At 32.1% G+C, this 18,831-nt stretch overlaps 2 protein-coding genes across 3 annotated transcripts; both read right to left on the bottom strand.

The window, feature by feature from the left end:
* Window positions 1-2,008: 2,008 nt before the first annotated feature.
* Window positions 2,009-2,768, bottom strand: LOC114712439 (photosystem I reaction center subunit V, chloroplastic). The gene has a single exon (XM_028896976.1). The coding sequence runs from the start codon at window positions 2,689-2,691 to the stop codon at window positions 2,203-2,205; it is 489 nt and encodes a 162-aa protein (XP_028752809.1). The 5' UTR covers window positions 2,692-2,768; the 3' UTR covers window positions 2,009-2,202.
* Window positions 2,769-9,031: 6,263 nt separating this feature from the next.
* Window positions 9,032-11,643, bottom strand: LOC114712451 (H/ACA ribonucleoprotein complex subunit 3-like protein). 2 transcript variants are annotated; one of them, XM_028896996.1, is made up of 4 exons: window positions 11,478-11,643; window positions 11,184-11,267; window positions 10,111-10,153; window positions 9,032-9,333 (listed from the first exon to the last, which is right to left on the bottom strand). In XM_028896996.1, the coding sequence occupies exons 2-4, from the start codon at window positions 11,235-11,237 to the stop codon at window positions 9,236-9,238; spliced, it is 195 nt and encodes a 64-aa protein (XP_028752829.1). In that variant the 5' UTR covers window positions 11,238-11,267; window positions 11,478-11,643; the 3' UTR covers window positions 9,032-9,235. The 2 variants fall into 2 exon arrangements, with proteins under 2 accessions (XP_028752829.1, XP_028752828.1); XM_028896995.1 differs by having other exon boundaries at window positions 11,488-11,642.
* Window positions 11,644-18,831: the final 7,188 nt, after the last annotated feature.

Here is an 18,831-nt window from a genome sequence, read left to right on the forward strand (position 1 = left end):
ACATATAAATTTATATTTGATTTTTCAATGTTCAAACAAATTTTTATATGACTTAATTAGACATTCTACTCATTCTTTTATGGTTCTTGTTATCATACAACTCTCAGCATATTGCAAATGAGCTTATCCACCATTTATAAGTTGGGTTCCTATATGAAACAAACATAATAGATGCTTTTCAAATATGTTGGTCTTCAATATCAACTTATATCACACATTTTTTTACTGACGACTAAACTAATTGTATTAACAATTATCGTGATATATATTAACTATTGTTAATATATACTATATACTTATCATTGACAACTAAATTAACTATATTAGCAAATATCATGGCATGTATAACTACTAATGTCTACATGCACCGCACACTTGTCATTAACAACTAAACCAGTTATATTAACAAATATAGCAGATGTATTAACAACTAATGTCCACATGCACCGCACACTTGTCATTGACAACTAAATTGGTTATATTAACAACTATCGCAGCATATATTAACGACTAATATTTACATGTACTGCATATTTGTCATTAACAACTAAACTGGTTATATTAACAATTATCGCAGCATATATTAACAACTAATGTCTACTTAGAATATGTACTTGTTATTGACAACTAAACCAGTTATGATAACAACTATCGCGGCATGTATTAACAATTAATATCCACCTGTATCGCACACTTATAATTGACAATTAAATCAGTTGTGTTAACAATTATCGTAATATGTATTAACAACTAATGTCTACATGCACTATATGCTTGTCATTAACAACTAAACCAGTTATATTAACAACTATCGTGGAATGTATTAATAACTAAATTAATCAGTGAGGGCAGCTTGGTAATTTCACAATTTGATTCTATTACCCACAAGTCCCTTGGGACTTCACATTTATTTAATGATTTCATGGGACTTTAGAGTAATAATTTCTCTTACATGAGACTTGAATGAACTTTTCCCTAAATATTTCTTCCGGTCACGGATCACTAGGTGAGAACAAATGCACAGCTAAGTAACATTATTTCGTTGGTCTGATTCTCATGTTGAGAATATTGACCTGTAGGAATGATAGATAAAAATTGAAAAAGAATTACTTTAGATTTTTTTTTTCAAGGTCAAAAAAATCCAAAGGGGACCTGAGCGGAAAAAAACATTACACATCATTTCGACGTTCAAAAGTTCTCAAGTGCTTCTCTAACTATTTTTTTTTCAAACTACTGCATACTTAAGTAACGTTACCTTTCATTCTTAATATAAAAACTAATTTAACAATTAATTTGATCTTAAGTATATAATTCTAATTTATTTTATCTCTTATATTTATCTATTTTAAAATAGTTCTTATGATAATTATATATGTTAAATATTTCATTAAATAGTAATTCCAGCTAATATACATGATTAGCAATAGTATTTTAGAAAAGACAACACATATTTATTATAAATAACTAGTTTAACTAATTTCTCTAAATTACTCAAATTAGTCAAATAGCTCTTATATTAAAGATTAGAAGTAATATCTAATTAACTAATTTAAATAAATTAAAAATATTAGTTAAATTAAGTAATATGATTTTTTTTTAAAATATCTTAATTATCTTTCTTAATTCTCTCTCTTCCTACTTCATTATTATTAAGAAAATATCAGGAAAAATCTTATAAACATGTAAAATAAAAATCTCACATACAATACCAACATTAAATTTCAAATTATCTACCCCGCACCGGAGGAGCATACAACAAAATCAACTTGGGCACAAAACTAGCTACCTAACTTTAAAATTAGATTACATATTAATTCATTCAACGATAAAAATACTGGTTTAATGTTCATTGATTCCACCAAGTGTTGAAACTAATCTTCTAGTTTTATGTCTTTCCCATGGAACTGATAAATGCTAGGTTCAATTCCATGCTTCAGGAATTTCCGATTACCTACTGATTCAAGCGTTTGGTTGGCTCAAATCAAAATTCGCATAACTACGTGCTTAGTTTCCTATAACTTGAACATCTTATAGTAAAGCAGTCAATAATCCAAAAAAAGAGAAGAAGAAAAATGGATCAAAAGAGATCATTTGTTTTCAGTGATCATAGAGCTAGTTTTGGAACAAAATGATAGATCATAGAAGAAACTATACAGCTAGGGGATAAGGAAAGAGAGGTTCAGAACGAATTAAAATTAGGGTTCAGCCGAAGAACTTGGGATCGTAGCCGTTGCTGGTGGTGGCCAAGATGTAGTAAGCGACGATGTGGCCGATGGAACCCCAAGCCAAGACGTCGACGATGTTGAATCCGACGGGGTCGTTGGACTTCAACAGGCTCACGTATTCCTTCGCCCTCGTGTCTCCGGCCTCGAAGTGTGTCATCCCGTTCTGCTCCGGCAAGCCCTGCTTGGCCACGTTCTCCCTCTGGAAGTTGAAGAACACGAACCTCCCCAAGAACAACGAAAGCCCTGTGCTCAGGCTGATCACCACCGACGGATTCAGCTCAGCCTTAACCACCAATCCACCACGCGCAGCCGAGGTCCTTTTCTGAGTGCAGAGAGGGTTTGCCTTGGTGGTGAGCGGTCGGAGGCCGTGGAAGCTCAGGGAAGAGGGGCTCACCACCGGGGAGTGTCGGGGGAGCTGGGCAGCCGGCGAGAAGGCGGGAGAGGAGATCATGGAGGAAGCTGCCATTATTGAAGAAGAAGGATCGGTGAAATTGGATCGCGTCGGTTTGGTTGGGTGGTGAGGAAGGGATTATGGGAGAAGTGGGAACAGAAATTATTAAATGCGGATAGGAGAATGCTTTGTGAGGATGAGATTGAAACAATTGAGATTTTGGTGATGACGTGGCTTTGTTTTATTGGTTTGTTTTGGATCAAAGATTTTTGGCGAACTTGTATCAAGCGGTGACATGTAATGTAGCAACGACGGGGGAGGGGAAGCTGTTTCTCCGCATCTGCATGGATTTTAAAAGATACAGCATTACCTCGTGTTCTTCACATAATCTCTTTCATTTATTTATTTATTTATTTTAAAGTAGTCTTTATAATAATTATACATATTATGATAGTTTTAATTAATATATGATAAGCAAAGGTATTTTAGGATCTGTATGGCGTGAAGGAAAATGAGAGGAAGGAAAGGGAGGGAGAATTTTAATAAATTTGATTTAAAAAATTTAAAAAAACAGGGTTAAAAGCTTTTAATCAATTTTTACTATTCTTTTATATTACTCCTTCTTTTTATTAAAATTTCCAAACCTCACTTATCTAATTTTTCAAATAGAGCTTATTAAAATTTTCCTTCCCATCCCCTCATCTCCATTTCCCTTATACCAAACAATATATCTTAGGAAGACAACACATAATAATTATAAATAACTAACTCAACAAACTTTCTTAATATATTCAAATTAGTCAACTAACTCTTATATTAAATATTAGAAGTAGTAAATATTACCTCTGGTCCTTAATATAAGACTCTGTTTGACTTTTATTTTGGTCCTAAATATAAAATCTCAATCTACTTTGTCTCTCATCCTTACTCAATTTTTTCCAAGATAATTCTTCTAATAATTATAGTTCTAGTTAATACACTTGATTAACAAGGATATTTTAGGAAAGACAATACCTATTTAAGATAAGTAACTAACTCAACTTACTTATTTAGTCTTCTTAAATTAGTCAACTGGCTCTTATAATTAGAAACGAAGGTAGTATTAAAAAAAATAAAAATGAAGGAGTTGACGGGAGGTTGCTGCTTTGCATTTTTATAGGAGTAGGTAGGGGCCTGCTGCTCGCTTGCTGTCTACTAAACGAGCCTTCACTAGAACAGAGGCATGTAAAAATAGCAAAGTAGTAGGCAGAGCTCTATACCTTCCATCAACCAACCTAGAGCTTATTGCGTATTCCGAAATGTGTATAAAAATCAAATCAAACCAATTAAAAACTGGTTATAACCATTGAACCAATGCTACTTTTTTTTTTTTTACCTGAATAATTCTTTATATGAACTTGGCAAAAAATAAAGTCTAGTACAAGCAAAAACGCAAAGGAAGATAAGCAAAGATTTAAAAGCTAAGACAAAAGGCCATCCCCTTTCTAAAAGACTAGAAACCATACTTAAGCCATTAACCAATTCCCTCTCTATCATGCCTTCATTATGATTTGGCGATTTGTGATGAGTAGCCATAGAGCTAGCAGTATCACATGACAGAAACTCAAATAAAGAAGATGATGGTGTGTCCACCTACCCCATGAGGTACATCTTCCTACGCATCAAGACTGTTCAATGATCAGCAGCACCGTTGCCTTCTCATGGAGAGAAGGAAAACAGAAGGTCTATGCATAAGGCAGCTAGATCTAAAGTGTTCTTGAGGATTTGCCATCCTACTCTTTCACACCTCCCCAGTAAAGAAGAGTTCAGACAAACAAAGAAATCCTGGTTGTCAGTTTCTATAATAATCTCGTTGAGGTTTAGACGCTTACACAACATCAAAGCTTTCTATACAGCACGAGCCTCAGAGATGAAAGCTGATTGAGCTTCATTATACTCTCCAGAGCTCCAAATGAAGGATCCCGAACTGTCTCTGCAAATTAGGCCTATTGTAGCAGACTTATCTTCAACCAAAAATGACCCATCACAATTGATCTTGAGCCATTCTAATTAAGGGGGTGCAACTCAATGATCAGGCTGGCTGATGGACATCACATTATCCTGTTCTAAATCCCATTCATGTGCTTCTAGAAATTCCTTAGCTCCCTTTTGTGCTCTTGTCAAAACAACAATTGGATCAGGGGTTTTGGCATTGAACACTGTATTATTCATTTCCTTCTAAATACACCAAATAATCCACATAATCAGGGCAAAATCATTTTCCTCAAGCCTCATGGTTGACTCTGTTAGGAAGCTAAACCATTCTTCAAAAGAGTTTAGTCTAGCTTGATCCACTCTCATTGATAATTGACTTCCAAACCAAATTCCTCTAACCCAAGGATAGAAGAATAACAAGTGCTCCAAAGTTTCTGGTTCTGAAAGGCACACAAGGCACAGTGGGTTGATAGAACAGTGGCACAAGAAGAGAGCTTGATTAGTAGGCACCGCTTTCGAGCAACATCTCCACACAAAATGTACCATCCTTGGAAGGGCCTTGATTTTCCAAATTTCCTTCCACACAGATTCGAGCAAAACGCAAGAAGTTCTAGGTCTCATCGAGATAAATCTTCTAACATCCATTTGGATTTTATACCCTTTTTTCACTGTGTATGCACCATTACGGCTGGGGTCCAAACAACTTTGCCCTTTTGGGTTAGGTAATCCAATCTAATTTTGCTAATGAGTTGCACAATATTAATCCAAATTATAGCTTCCAGAGGGGTCATATGCCATATGTTTTCAACAATAAGACTATCTACTATCACCTTCGAGTCATTGTTAAGATTCAAGTCTTGGTTAAGAGACTTGTTGGACAAACCTGGCATCCAATTATCCTGCCATACCTTGATAGATTTTCCATCACCAATTAACCACTGGCAATTTGGAGAGATCATATCCCTACCCATGAGGATACTAGACCATATCCATGGACCATGATGCTTTATATCCTTTTACAGCATTCAACAAAAAACTATTAGGAAAGTAAACAACTTTCAGGACTTTGCACCACAGAGAGTCCTCTTCTTGCGTCAAATGCTAAGCTGTTTTGGCAAGTAGGGCATATTGATGACCTCAAAGTCCCAAAATCCCACCCCTCCATGCTTCTTTGGTTTCTTCAAATGTTCCCATGCTCTCCAGTGCAAACTATTCCCCCTTTTCATTTTGCCCCTACCAAAATCTTTGCATGCTTTCTTAGGAAACTTAAAACAAGTCATGGGATAGATAGGGATTGCATTAACCACAGATTTGATCATGATTTCCTGGCCTGCAAAGGAAAGAAGTTTGCTTCTCCATCCTTGAACCTTCTTGCTCACCCTCTCTTTGACGTATGCCAGGGCTTGATTCTTCGATTTGCCCCACATATTAGGAATGCCCAAATATTTACCTGGGTTTTCTACAGTCGGTATTCCTAGAGCAAGGCTTACTTGATCCCTCACCTCAGACGGTGTGTTTCTTGAGAATATAAGCCTAGATTTACTGAGGTTTGACTGTTGACTAGATGCATCATGATACATTCCAAGTAGCCTTGATAACCTACTACAATTCTCAAGATCTACCTTCATGAATAGTAACACATCGTCAGTAAAAAAAAAAGTGTGAGATAACACTGGGCAACACTTAGACAGTTTTATTCCCTTCAAATTTCTCCTATTCACTTCCCTGTTTAACATGGAAGAGAGACCCCCAGCCACAAGGATAAACAAATAGGGGGAAAGAAGGTCTACCTGTACAAGTCCCCTCCTCAGATAAAACAGGCTAACATTTCTACCTGATAAACAAATATTCAAATGCACCGACGTGACGCATTTCATCACCAGCTCCACCAAGGCCTTATTAAAGCCCATTTTTAGCATAACTACCCAAAGGAAATCCCATTCAATATGATCATATACTTTATTCATATCCATCTTTAGATCGAACTCATATTTTCCCCTGGTTCTTTTCCTTTTAAGGTAGAGGAAGACCTCATGGGCAATAATTATGTTGTCTTGTATCAGTCGCCCTGGAGCAAAAGGGCTTTGGGTAGGAGAGATGCTTTTGTTTGGCAGTAGCTTCAATCGATTGGCTAGCAATTTTGATATGATCTTGTCTGAGGAGTTGCATAACCCAATCGAGCAGAATTGAAGATCATTTCTACTCTTTCTATCTTCGGGGTCAACACCAGATTGGTGTCATTCGGCCTACTGATGTCACCATTTCCGAAGAAAAATTCTTTAACCATTTCCGTTACTTCTTTATTTATCATACTCCAACTGCCCTGATAGAATTTGCCACAGAATCCTTCAGGCCCTAGTGCTTTTGTGCCTCTTAGCTGGAAGGCTGCTTCTGTAATTTTTGTGTCTATTGCTGGAGCCAAGAGGATTCTCTTATCATTGAAGTCGTGTGGACTTGAGGTTGTAAAAAGAATAGAGAAATATCTAGATATGCTCTCTACTATCTCATTCTCTTCTTCCACCCAGGCCCCCTTTTCACTTTTGATTCTTAGAATTGAATTTTTGCGGCAGCATTATATTGTGGAGATATGAAAGAATTTTGAATTACGGTCCCCTATTTTCAGCCAAGCGATACAGGATCTTTGCCACCAGAAAGCCTCCTCCCCGTCCCAGGTCTTATCAATCTCCGGTGTAATTTCCTCAACCCTTTGTAGTTTACCTTCATTGAAGCCCCCTTTTATGCATTCTAGGAATTGCTTTTTTCAGCTTCTCAACTAACTTGTCGCAGTTTGGGAACACCTTTTTACTCCCGTATAAAGGAGTGCTTCGACAGTTCATTAATCTTTGGAAAAATTCTTCCACTTTACTCATGTCATTTTGAATCATTCCCATCCAACCTTGTTGCACCACTTTGCATAAATCAGAATGTTCCATCCAGACAAGTTCAAATCTGAAAACAAAAGGGGTTTGAATACTGTCAAAACGTAAATCAATATGCAACATGAAATGATCTGACCTAGTGGTTCTAAATGGAAGACTTGGGCTTTGGGGAAACTTTCTCTAAAAGCCACATTAGCCAGAGCTCTATCTAACATTTCCTTCACAAGAGCTTTATTCGTTCTTTTGTTATTCCAAGTATAATCTGAGCCCTGGATTCCAGATCTAGAAGGCCGCGGTTAGAAATCTGCCTCTGAAAGTTTAGAATTTTTCTAATTGTCGTTAAGGGCACCTACACACATCCAGGGGCCCTCAATTTCTCTTGCAATGGACAAGATTTTTTTCCCAGGTTCCTTCCTTGTTCTTTTGGGGGGCAATAGAGAAAGGTAATGAATTGAGGCACATTAATCAAACTTGAGGAGAGCGTAGCATGAATGATGTTGCTCGAGGAGTGTACCACATTAACTACAATTTCACTGCTCCATAACAGAGCCAGCCCGCCACTGAGTCCTTCGGGATTTACTATCCATTCCTTATCAAATCCACATCTTCGTCTTATCCTCGCGACAGCTTTGTCTTTTTGCTATTGAACCAATGCTACAAACTTTACAAATTAAAACATTTCTTTTCCCCCATTTTAATAATTTTTTTAGTCGTTAATGGAAAACATTACCATTAGGAAAAATATTTTCCCAATATTTGAATATTCTATGTGCATTATTCTTATACGAATTTATTACTAATTTAAAATTTATTGTGTTTTGATTAACTTTCTGACAATAGATTTTGGGAAAGAAAAAAAAGTGATTAAAAAGAATAGATTCTAGAGAGAATGACAGAAAAAGAAACTGAAAATTGAAAATCCCAAATCAGATTTAATAACACAATTTTATTTAGTATTGACAAATCTGAATTTGCAAATAACAACAAATTTTTGTTGACATTTCTTGTATAGTATTTACAAAATTCCAACTTTTTTTTTTGTCATTTTTCCTAGATTCTAAGGGTAAAGCACTAACGATGAATTATTAATTCACTTAGATTAAATATTAACTTGTTAAGGTATGAATTTTTTAAAACCTTCATTAAGGATGAAGGTATGAAATTATTCCTACCAATTTGGTCACAGTTTAAAAAACTACACTGATTCAAAGTCTGGTTTAACACATTTCCACTCACATCGATTATAGTACAGTATCTGCATGTACACAACATATTAAAAAAGTTATTCATTAAATTCGAATGAACCGATAAGGTTTTGACGCAATTGCCAAACAAGGTCATAGCCAAGTAATTTGATGCATAATACAATCATTCCAATCACCAATTGGGATTGAAATTTTCAACAAAGTAGATTGTGAATTCTTCGCACAAGCCACACAACACGTAACTCGAAATATCGAATTCAAACGAGGATAAATGATCTTCCTGTCATCACCAGCCCTGTCGGCGTAAGACAGGAACGACACACTTACATACCCATACCACAACAAGCAATTCACAAGTTGAAGAAATATAAATCATCTCTTCACATAAAACCATAACATGAACAATAAAGCTGCAATTCATAATCTCTACATCCAACCAGTCAATCGTTACATACTAAAGAAATATCAGCACCAGAGATTTCTTCCATCAATTCAGTGTTCATTAGTACAAAACAGGGAAGAAGGAAAGCACGCCACATTAATTCATATTTAAATATTGACTTAGTACTTTTGAGGTGGCTGTTGAGTTGGTAACAGACCAAAGCGCTTCTTCAGTAGGAATCTCTGCCTTGAGTATTTATCATCGGGTGAGAACCTTGCTGCAAAGTCACCAAATAAAGAGCGGATACGTAACAGTGATCCAACATCAATAAGGTATTGCTGATGTAAATAAATAAATAAAATTCCCCCCAGAATATGGCATAAACAACTAGGGCATCTCTTTTCATTTAAAGGGAAACAAACACTAAATACATGTTTGATTTCACGTTGAGAACTACTGAAACTACGTTTTGTTTTTTCACGTAAAATCAAACACATCTTAAGTCCAAGACTAGGGTATAAGGATTAAATCAATAAATTAACCGCCTAAGGGGAAGACAGCATCACAAATGTACTATGTACCACACGTAACAGAATACAAACACATCCCACAAAGTCAGGCCCCAGAAGGAGTGCTCAGATTACCATCAAGATTGGCTTTCTCAATTTGATTTAAATATATAATAACTTGCATCTTCACAGATTCACTCTAGGTTCAAGAAACGTTCAGTAAAATTAAAAGGGAAAAAAATCATAATGCAACACTTTGAAATGAAAAAAAGAAAAAAAAGGTCCACAGGTTGAAGGCAGCCCAATGCAACTAACATCTAGCGATCAAGTCTACAGAAAATGAACAGACTCTGCATTCTCTAAAGATATCACGCACAATGTCACTCATATATGTTATTCAAAATTTCTTTATGTTGTCTTCTGTACAAAAGTAAAGAAGAAAAAAAAAACAGAACATAATTCATAAGGAACTTGAGAATGGCCATGTTCCATGAAAACCCACGGCAAAAAGTGTCATCATTGTCGAAACAATCAAACTATGTTACCTGGATGAGCAGACTGTGTCGCCAAACCCAGAGGTGATTCTTTCTGCATGAACAGAGAAGCTAAAAGTTAGTACAACAAAAATCCATTTATTGGACTTAGTGTAGTGCAACATAGAATGGAGTTCCAAACTTAACTATGCGCCAAACCTACTGATGCAATCATTTTTTCAAAAGAGAAAGTCAACACACTTGCCCATCTCTTCTAATAATCACATCATCTTCTTTTTCCTAATCATCTTTTTAGCCACACTTGCAGCTACATGTAAATCATTTCCCGGCAGTTGCTCCCACTGTTTCTTTTTAACTGTCACTTTTAAAGAAGATTTGTTTTTATATGTCTGTCATTTTGAAAACCTAAGACGACAATAATTACTATTTTTTACAAGTACATCCTTATCTTCACTAACATTAATTATGGAGTAAGAGATAATTATGGAGAGAATAGATAAAATAAACTGAGGGAATGTCAGGAAAGTTAAAAGAAATTTTGATATACTAATTGTATTTTCAATCTGTAAACCTGAACCTTAAACAACAATTAAAAAAAAGAAGTATAATAGATATGCTAAATGGTGATATTTCATTAACAAGTCCTTTGAACATGTCAAATTGTCATTCTACTTCATGAACCCGCTGGTGCATGTAAAAATCTGCTTATTTCCATAATGAAAAGCTTAGCACAAATTCATGTTTAATACTTTAAGGTCCCATTTGGTACAAAGCATTAAAATGAAGATAGGGACTGTGATTGCAATTGAAAAATATCACTAAAAAGTATTTAGCATGAATAATAGTTTGATACATAGGATTAGGCAAACCCATGAAGGTGGACTTAGGAAATAACACCTCCCCCAGCGGTATTCCCCAATCCCACACACATGGGTTTGTTTAATCACATGTATGAAGCAATATCTCATACTAAACTTTTTTTTTAATCAATTTTTTCAATTCTAATCATAATCTCTATACCTTATTTTCAATAATCCGTACCAAACCGGACCTAAAGCTTTCAACTTCAATTTAAAAGAAACCCTGTCGTGTAACAGAACACCTAAAGAGAAACTAAATATCACCTTGGTAGTGTAAACTTTGTCACCATTTTCATTTATGTAATACTGAAGATACATTGTTTTGCTCTACCAATGAAGTTTTAAGTCCTGCAACAACAACAAAAAAAAATTTATGCAACTACTCCATCACGCACAAGACAATATTCAATCACATAACAACAATGACAGAAATAAGCAGCAGGGAAGAATGAAATAAGATTATAGCAATCGGATACTACTATTATGAATTAAGGCAGAAGAAAACTCGCTCACTAATGGCAAGAGCGAATAATGATAAAAATGGTCAAGCGGTTACACGTAAACGTACAGGACTATGGAGGGATTATTAAGGGAGAGACGAGAGAGCTCCGCCGCTGAAGAAATAGGGTGGCGAGCTGACGGCCGATCAGGAAGGGATTGCGCGAGAGACGAAGTGTGAGCCGAGGACGGCCGATTTTAAGTGTGCGCGAAGACAAGCACCCTCTCTCTCTCTGTCATTAGGTTTAGCTGTGATTATGTGATATGCACTTTGCTGACCCCGGGGGAAAAAAAAAAAAACCAAAATATCATAATTCCAAAATGCTTTAAGTTCTAATTTTTCCACGAAAATTTTCATGTAGAAATTGCCTATAACTGAAAATTTTCGTGCGATAAATATTGACTTGGAAATATTGAAAGAGTAGCAGTATGGTCATGATCATTGAAAATATTAACAATCAACCTCAGTTTTTAAACTGTTAGGTGATTTTGCTCATTTTTATTCATTAATTGAGTGGTATAGAAATTTTTAATATTCAGTAAGAAATTTTTATAAAATTGCTTGTTACGATTTAAATTAAAATTGTTACTTGTTGAATTGTTGGCGTAATTTTGTTTTTGTTTTTTGTTTTTCAAGTTCAAATTTAAGACATTTAAAACCTATTTGGAACAGCTTATAAGTAGCTTATAAGTAACTTTTTAATAGTGATTTATGGAATATGAGGCAAATATGTGAGAGGAGTTTTGTCTCGTCTTATATGAAACGTGCTTATAAGGAATTTTTTAAGCCCTCCCAAACAGGTCCATAGATAATTTTGTCATAAAATTTGATCCTATGCTAGTTTTTAAGAGGAAATATCCTTTAAAAAGATACTTAAATAATTCAAATCTTATTTAGGTTACTAAATTTGCTAAATCCTAATTAGGTCATAGTCACATGAGCCAATGAGAGATTTGAAAATTTTATAAAATGACTTTAATGTTCTTTTCACTAAAAATCAAAAAAGAATTTTAAATTAACATTTTTCATTTCGCAGTTAACACATTTCAATTCTAAACCAACAATTTTATGTTTTCATAACACACTTGCAATGTATCTTTGAATAAAAACTGATTATATCATAATCTTGAAAAATAACAAGTTTAATTATGCAGTTAACACATGTCAATTATAAATTAACAATTTTCAATTCATAACTCATAAGTTTCCAATTCCATGTACAACTTCAAATGAGGTTTAACATGTTTCACTAAACTATTAACAAAAAGTCAACAACTATAACCCATAGTCATGGTCGTAATCACTTTTTACAATCAATATAACAAAATCCACCTTCAATTAGCAACTTCAAATCATGTTTTAATACATTCCACTCAGCTGTACACACGTAGCTCTCAATAATATTCTTCACACACACACACACACACACACACACACCAACTTTTCAGATCACTCTAAAAGCTACACTTCAGACTTCCTTGCCTCCCCAACATACGCCACCATCTCCCACAATCCATGTTAAGGAAAATGAGAAGCCAAGATAACATGATGAAACTATGAGAATTAAGAGAGGAAGATTTAAAATAAAATTTAACTCATCATTGCCTCCTTGATCAATTTTCCAAATTTGTAACAGTGGATGTAAAATCTTCCTTGTTAGAATTTTTATAATATGTGAAAATGATATTAAGAAAAAGAATGGAGAATTTAAAGAATGGTTTGGAAATGTAAAGTAAGATAAGAACAAATATTGCAGGGATTCACAAAAACTATGTGGATAAAAACAAAAAATGAAATATCGAAGTCTTTTTAATAGTTCGATAAATCTCATTATAGTTCAATAAATTGTATTATGGTTCAATAAATAATATTTTTTTCAATTTGAAACTCTTAATTACTTCGACTTGATAAATCTGAATAATTAAGTCATAAATTTTTAGTTGATTGTATCATTAATTATTTTTTTTATTTTGGGTATGAGGAATTTATTAAGAATCCATTGATTTCAACCACTTCGATTGTTGCTGCTAGGTTGGCTATCGAGCTCCTTAAATTAGGAAAAGAGAAAAAAAAAAAAATCATTCCTTTCTATTACGAAATAGGAAGTGGATTATAAGATGCTCATGTACTGAGAATAGAATAGGAATTGATAAAATAAGTACTGAAATTTAGATGTATAAATAGGAAAAGCTGTGTGCAATGAAAAATGCAAGTACAGCTTGGGAAGGGGTTTTTTTTTTCTTTAATTAGATTAACAAAAAAAATTATCTACTCTATCTGACTAGTTCTAGGTTTGAGTCTTAGTGAACCCATTATACTTAATATATCCAAGTAGTATGCATATAGATTTTTATATAAATTCAAATATTTTTTTCTTCTCAATGAATGAAATCAGGTAAAATAAAATGAGAATTCTAAATAATCTAAATAAGTATTGTAAATAATCTAAATGAGTAAGAGTATAAAAGTTCTCCGAAGATAGAACTCCGAGAAGGTAAGGTAGAGATTTGTATGGTAAAATAAAATCACATGATAAAGTCATCAAAATGAGTAACTACGTTCAATAAAAGGAAGATTTATTCTTTTTTACTGGTTCTCTTTTTGCTTACTTAGCATTTTGATCTACCTAAACAATTAGAAGGTCTCGCTTAGATGAAATATAGGTCAGGGTGATAGTAAAAAATACGTTCAGCCATAATTTTTGAACAAAATATCAATCCGCATTTGATTTGAGTTTTTATTGGAATTTGAATTCAAGAAGAATCTTTTTTTTGTTTGTTTTAAGACCTGTACTTCTGGCGGTGCGACTCACTTTTTTCAAATTGCTTTTTATCCTCATCGTTTTAGTTTTCTAATAGAAGGGATATTATAATTATTTTACAAAATTTAGAATTTCTCTTTCAAGTAAGTGACATGATTAAAACTTTGACAAATTTAATAACCCAAATAAAAATTTGAGTTATTTAAGGATGTTTTTAATAGATTTTTTTTTGTTTTTCTGATCTCCAAAGTAATTAAATTATTTTTAGAGTCCTGAATTGAAATTTGCAGATTCCGGATAATTTTGTGAATGAGACTCGTGATTGACAGCTAGACGACTAAACTAATGCCGGGCATCAAGAATCAAGAAAAGCATACAACGGAGAGGAAAAGATGAGTCTAAAACTCTAAATATCTAATCGGATTCGGTTTATTTAGATTGGTTTTGTCTAAATAACTGAATCAACCACATTAACTGAAATATCTTTGAAAATTTGATGAAATTAATTGGAAATGTTGCGCACATCAAATCAAACTTTACCATAATGATGTGGAAGCATGATATATTTAACTTGTGACTAAAAAACCCTCACTAGACTTAGTAGCGGCTGGATTTAAATCAAATTAATTTTTTTATGGATGAGTTGCCATTAAACCAAAAATCAAAATAACTTTTACAAAATCAACCGGGCTTTGGATTTGATGAAAAACAACGAATTTTTTATTATAAATTATAATTTTTTTTAAAAAAAGATGGCCTTATCAAAAAGCACTTTATAATGCAGCCATATAATGTTATTTCATCAAGAATATATATTGTCTTGTTATTATGTGGATAATTAGAATTATTATGAAATTATCTTTTCTATATAAGGTTAATATAATTTTTGGTCCTCTAAATTTATGTCTATTTTGATTTTGACCTTTTAAATTTCAAACCATATGTTAGATTTGTTGTTTTTTTCTTGCTCATTTTGTTGTTTGGATTGTCTTTTCTTTTTTTTTTGGTTACAAGTTTGGATTGTCTTTTATGTTGCCTTTTCCGTTCTTGTCGTTTTGGGCCTGCCTATGAAATTGATGCATTTGAACTTTGCTCAAAAAGTTATCCGTCAAGTATCTTTAAATATTTTTTTTTGACCAAGCTTTAAATATTTTTTTTTGGTCTTAATATTAGAAGCGCTAAAAAATATTTTTAAATATTGGGTGCACTGAAAAAAAAATATATTAGAGGCTGAATACACAAAAATGTTTTAAGGTACTGAACACATTTTAAAAAAATACTTTAAACTATTAGATGAATCATAAAATATTTTAAGATATTAGATATACTTGAAAAAAAATATTTTGGAGTGATGCGTGCGTTGTAACCCTTGCCCAAATTCTTCAATTTCAACGGGCTAGCTTTTTAGTATTATAGTCATTTTATCTGGTTGAATAAATTGTCTTGATTTAAAAAAGAAAGAAAGAAAGAAAAACTCCCGTCTAATTGGTCAAACAATGAATGCTGAGGACCGTTAGCTTTTCTTGTTTGAGGTTGGATCCCACCATTAAAACGTTGGTTTTAACAAGGCATGCCATATACTCCTCTGTTCCTGATAGGACAGAGAGAAAAAAAATTTTTTTTTGTCTTATTTATAATTTATTTCATTAAAATTTTAAAGTGAATTTACTATTTTATCATTTATTTATATAGTAAAGCTGAACAATTATTATATTTTAATGAAGAGTTAATGCTATTTAAGATTTTTCTTGATCTGTGCAAAATATGTTAGAAATGCTTTATAAATAGGACCAGAAGAATATAATGTTTGCAGTTCGATACACCTTCTCATGGAAAAGCCGAGCTAAGATATATTAGAAAAAAATAATGATTCTAAAATCTTAAATAGTGATAAAATATTCTTAAATATTAATATATTAATTTTAATTTTTTAAAATAATCATAATTGTTACACAAATTCATCCTTAAAGGCTAATAATTTTAACTAAAAATATAGTTTTTAAAAGTTGAGAATTAAGGTGAAATTTTGTACAAAGTTAAAATATTAAAAAATATATTTTGGTTTGCGGGCCCAAAACAAGTATATTTTAATCTGTTAAAAAATAATTAAAATTGTTTAAACTTTAATTTTTCAAAAAGTCTTTTTAAAACTGGTCTTTATTAAACTCACAAAATTCTAACATCTTTTATTTAGGAGAAAAGGTTAACAACATGATTTCAGCTAGGCATCTATCCACATTTTTTTGTGGAGTAATGCCATTTCTCTTTATAAGGTCCTATTAATTACTAAGACTAAAAAAATTAGTTAAAATTAATTAAATATTAAAAGGTTTCACCATTTTTCAAAATCACCATATTTTACATAAAATAAAAGCTTCCTGCTTGGGAACTAGGAACTGTACAGTGGATAGAGGATGAAAATGCCATTAAAAAGATAGAAGGACATTTGTTGAAAATTATGAATATCTCATTAGATTTTTGTGAAAAGTCATGTATTGAGGATTAGTGGTTAAGACTTTATAAATTGGACGGAATGATTTAAAATAATGTGTCATTTATATTCCTGTAATTTATAAGGAGATAATTAGAATACTTGAATATTTTTGACCAAATAAAACAATCTAACAATTTATCCTAATATATACCAATAAAAAAGGATATTTGAAGCATCTTGTCGGAGGTAGTGATTTATATCTGAAATTATCAAAAGTTTGACACATAATAAGGAATAACTCAATCAAGTGGCTGGTTAAAAAAAAAAAAAAAACTCAATCAAGTGGACTAACGGATTGATGGATTAATTAATTAATTTTGAGTACTTAATTATTTCATTTTAGGATTATCACTTTTTTATTTGTGTCATTTGCCATTTATCCCCCATGTCATATTTATTCAATCTTATTTCAAAAACAAAATAAATGTGAAATAAATAATTCATACATATATATATATATATATATATATATCAGGGTAACAGATTAAAGTGTTCATAAATAACAAATAACAGAACTTATTTTAGGTTTCCAACAACATATAATATATGTGTGTGTATATGTGTGTGTGAGTGTATTTGGATTAATCTATTTTACATAATTTTATGCTGCATGAAATAAATGTACAAGAAGAATTTTATATTGTAAAACATAAATTATTAATTTATAAAGACTACAGTTGTTAAAAAAATTTATAAAGACTACATGAGGCTGAAAGCAAAGCAAAGCATTAATATATTATATAAATTTGGTCATAAATATAATATCTCAATTTATTTTATCTACTAATTTATAATTCATTCTTTAAAATATTTCTACTACCTCTGGTCCTAGTTAACATATTTGGAGAGATTAAAAATGTTGCTACATTATTTAATTATAACATATTTAAATACTAAAGTGTATCATTAGATTATACATTAATTTGTAAGTAAGACAAATCAGTTTGAAAAAATAATGAATATAAATACTTTAAAATAATTTAATAACTTGCTTAATCTCTCCACATTAGCTGACTGGACTTTATATTAGAAGAAAACTTAGGTCAAGTTACTAATATTTATTATGTTAAATTCTCTAATTATGCACAACAATGTATCCTTTTTTGTTTTATGTAAATTTATAATTAAATGCTAACATTTTAAAATATAACACATGATTATACGTAATTGAAAAACTTGACATAATGAATATAAAGAACGAGATATAAGTATTGTCCTTTATACCAATGTTTTAAAAGCTGGATCAGAAGTTGAACCGAAAAGATCAACGGGTCATGGTTCAATCAGTCGTATCGGTCAGACTGTCTGGTCGGACTGGTAACGCAATAATTGATTTAAAACAATATTATATACATATAATTAATATATATGAAAATATTAAATTATTAAATAATTTAGAAATACATTTAAATAATCTAAAATTAGTGAAATCATTGAAAATAGACTAAAACCTCATATATTTAAATTTATATATGTTTAAAATATTATTTTAAAAGTTAGACTAGACATTAAAACAAAAGGCTAACGACTCATAGTTTTAACACTATAATATATGAAATTTTTAATTGATATTTGAGGGGGTCTTTTCTTATTTTTCTTCTTTTTTTATAAATTTTTTAGTACCTTTTTCAGTCAAGCTAAAAAACCGTCTAGTTTTGTGAAAACCATTCCGGTTCCTAGTCCAACTTTGGGTTTTGCCTTAATGATAGCTCAACTTCAATCCAATCCAACTCAACCACATGAACGGTTTTTTGGTCCAAACCAAGCTGTTGATGAGTTTGATTGATAGTTCAACTGATCGGACCATCCAGTCCTTTAATCATTACTTTATACTACCTATGGTCTTTATTATAAAAGTTAGTTGACTAATTTAAGTAGATTAATCAAATTTGTTAAATTAGTTACTTGTAATAAATAAGCACTGTCTTTCCTAAAATACCATTGTTAATCATGTGCATTAGTTAAAACTATCATTTAATGAAATTTTTAACATGTGCAAATATTTCAAGAACTACCTTAAAAAATAGATAAATATAAGAAATAAAATAGATTGTGATATTATATTTAGAACCAAATTAAAAGTCAAATTAATTTTTTTACTAAAAATTGAGGGTAGACGAGTAGTATTAAGGTTGGAGGTAGTACTGATTTATTTAAG

This window comes from Neltuma alba, unplaced genomic scaffold, assembly GCF_004799145.2.
Source record: "Neltuma alba isolate B1F8T4 unplaced genomic scaffold, ASM479914v2 tig00011361_pilon, whole genome shotgun sequence".
NCBI classification, from domain to species: Eukaryota; Viridiplantae; Streptophyta; class Magnoliopsida; order Fabales; family Fabaceae; genus Neltuma; species Neltuma alba.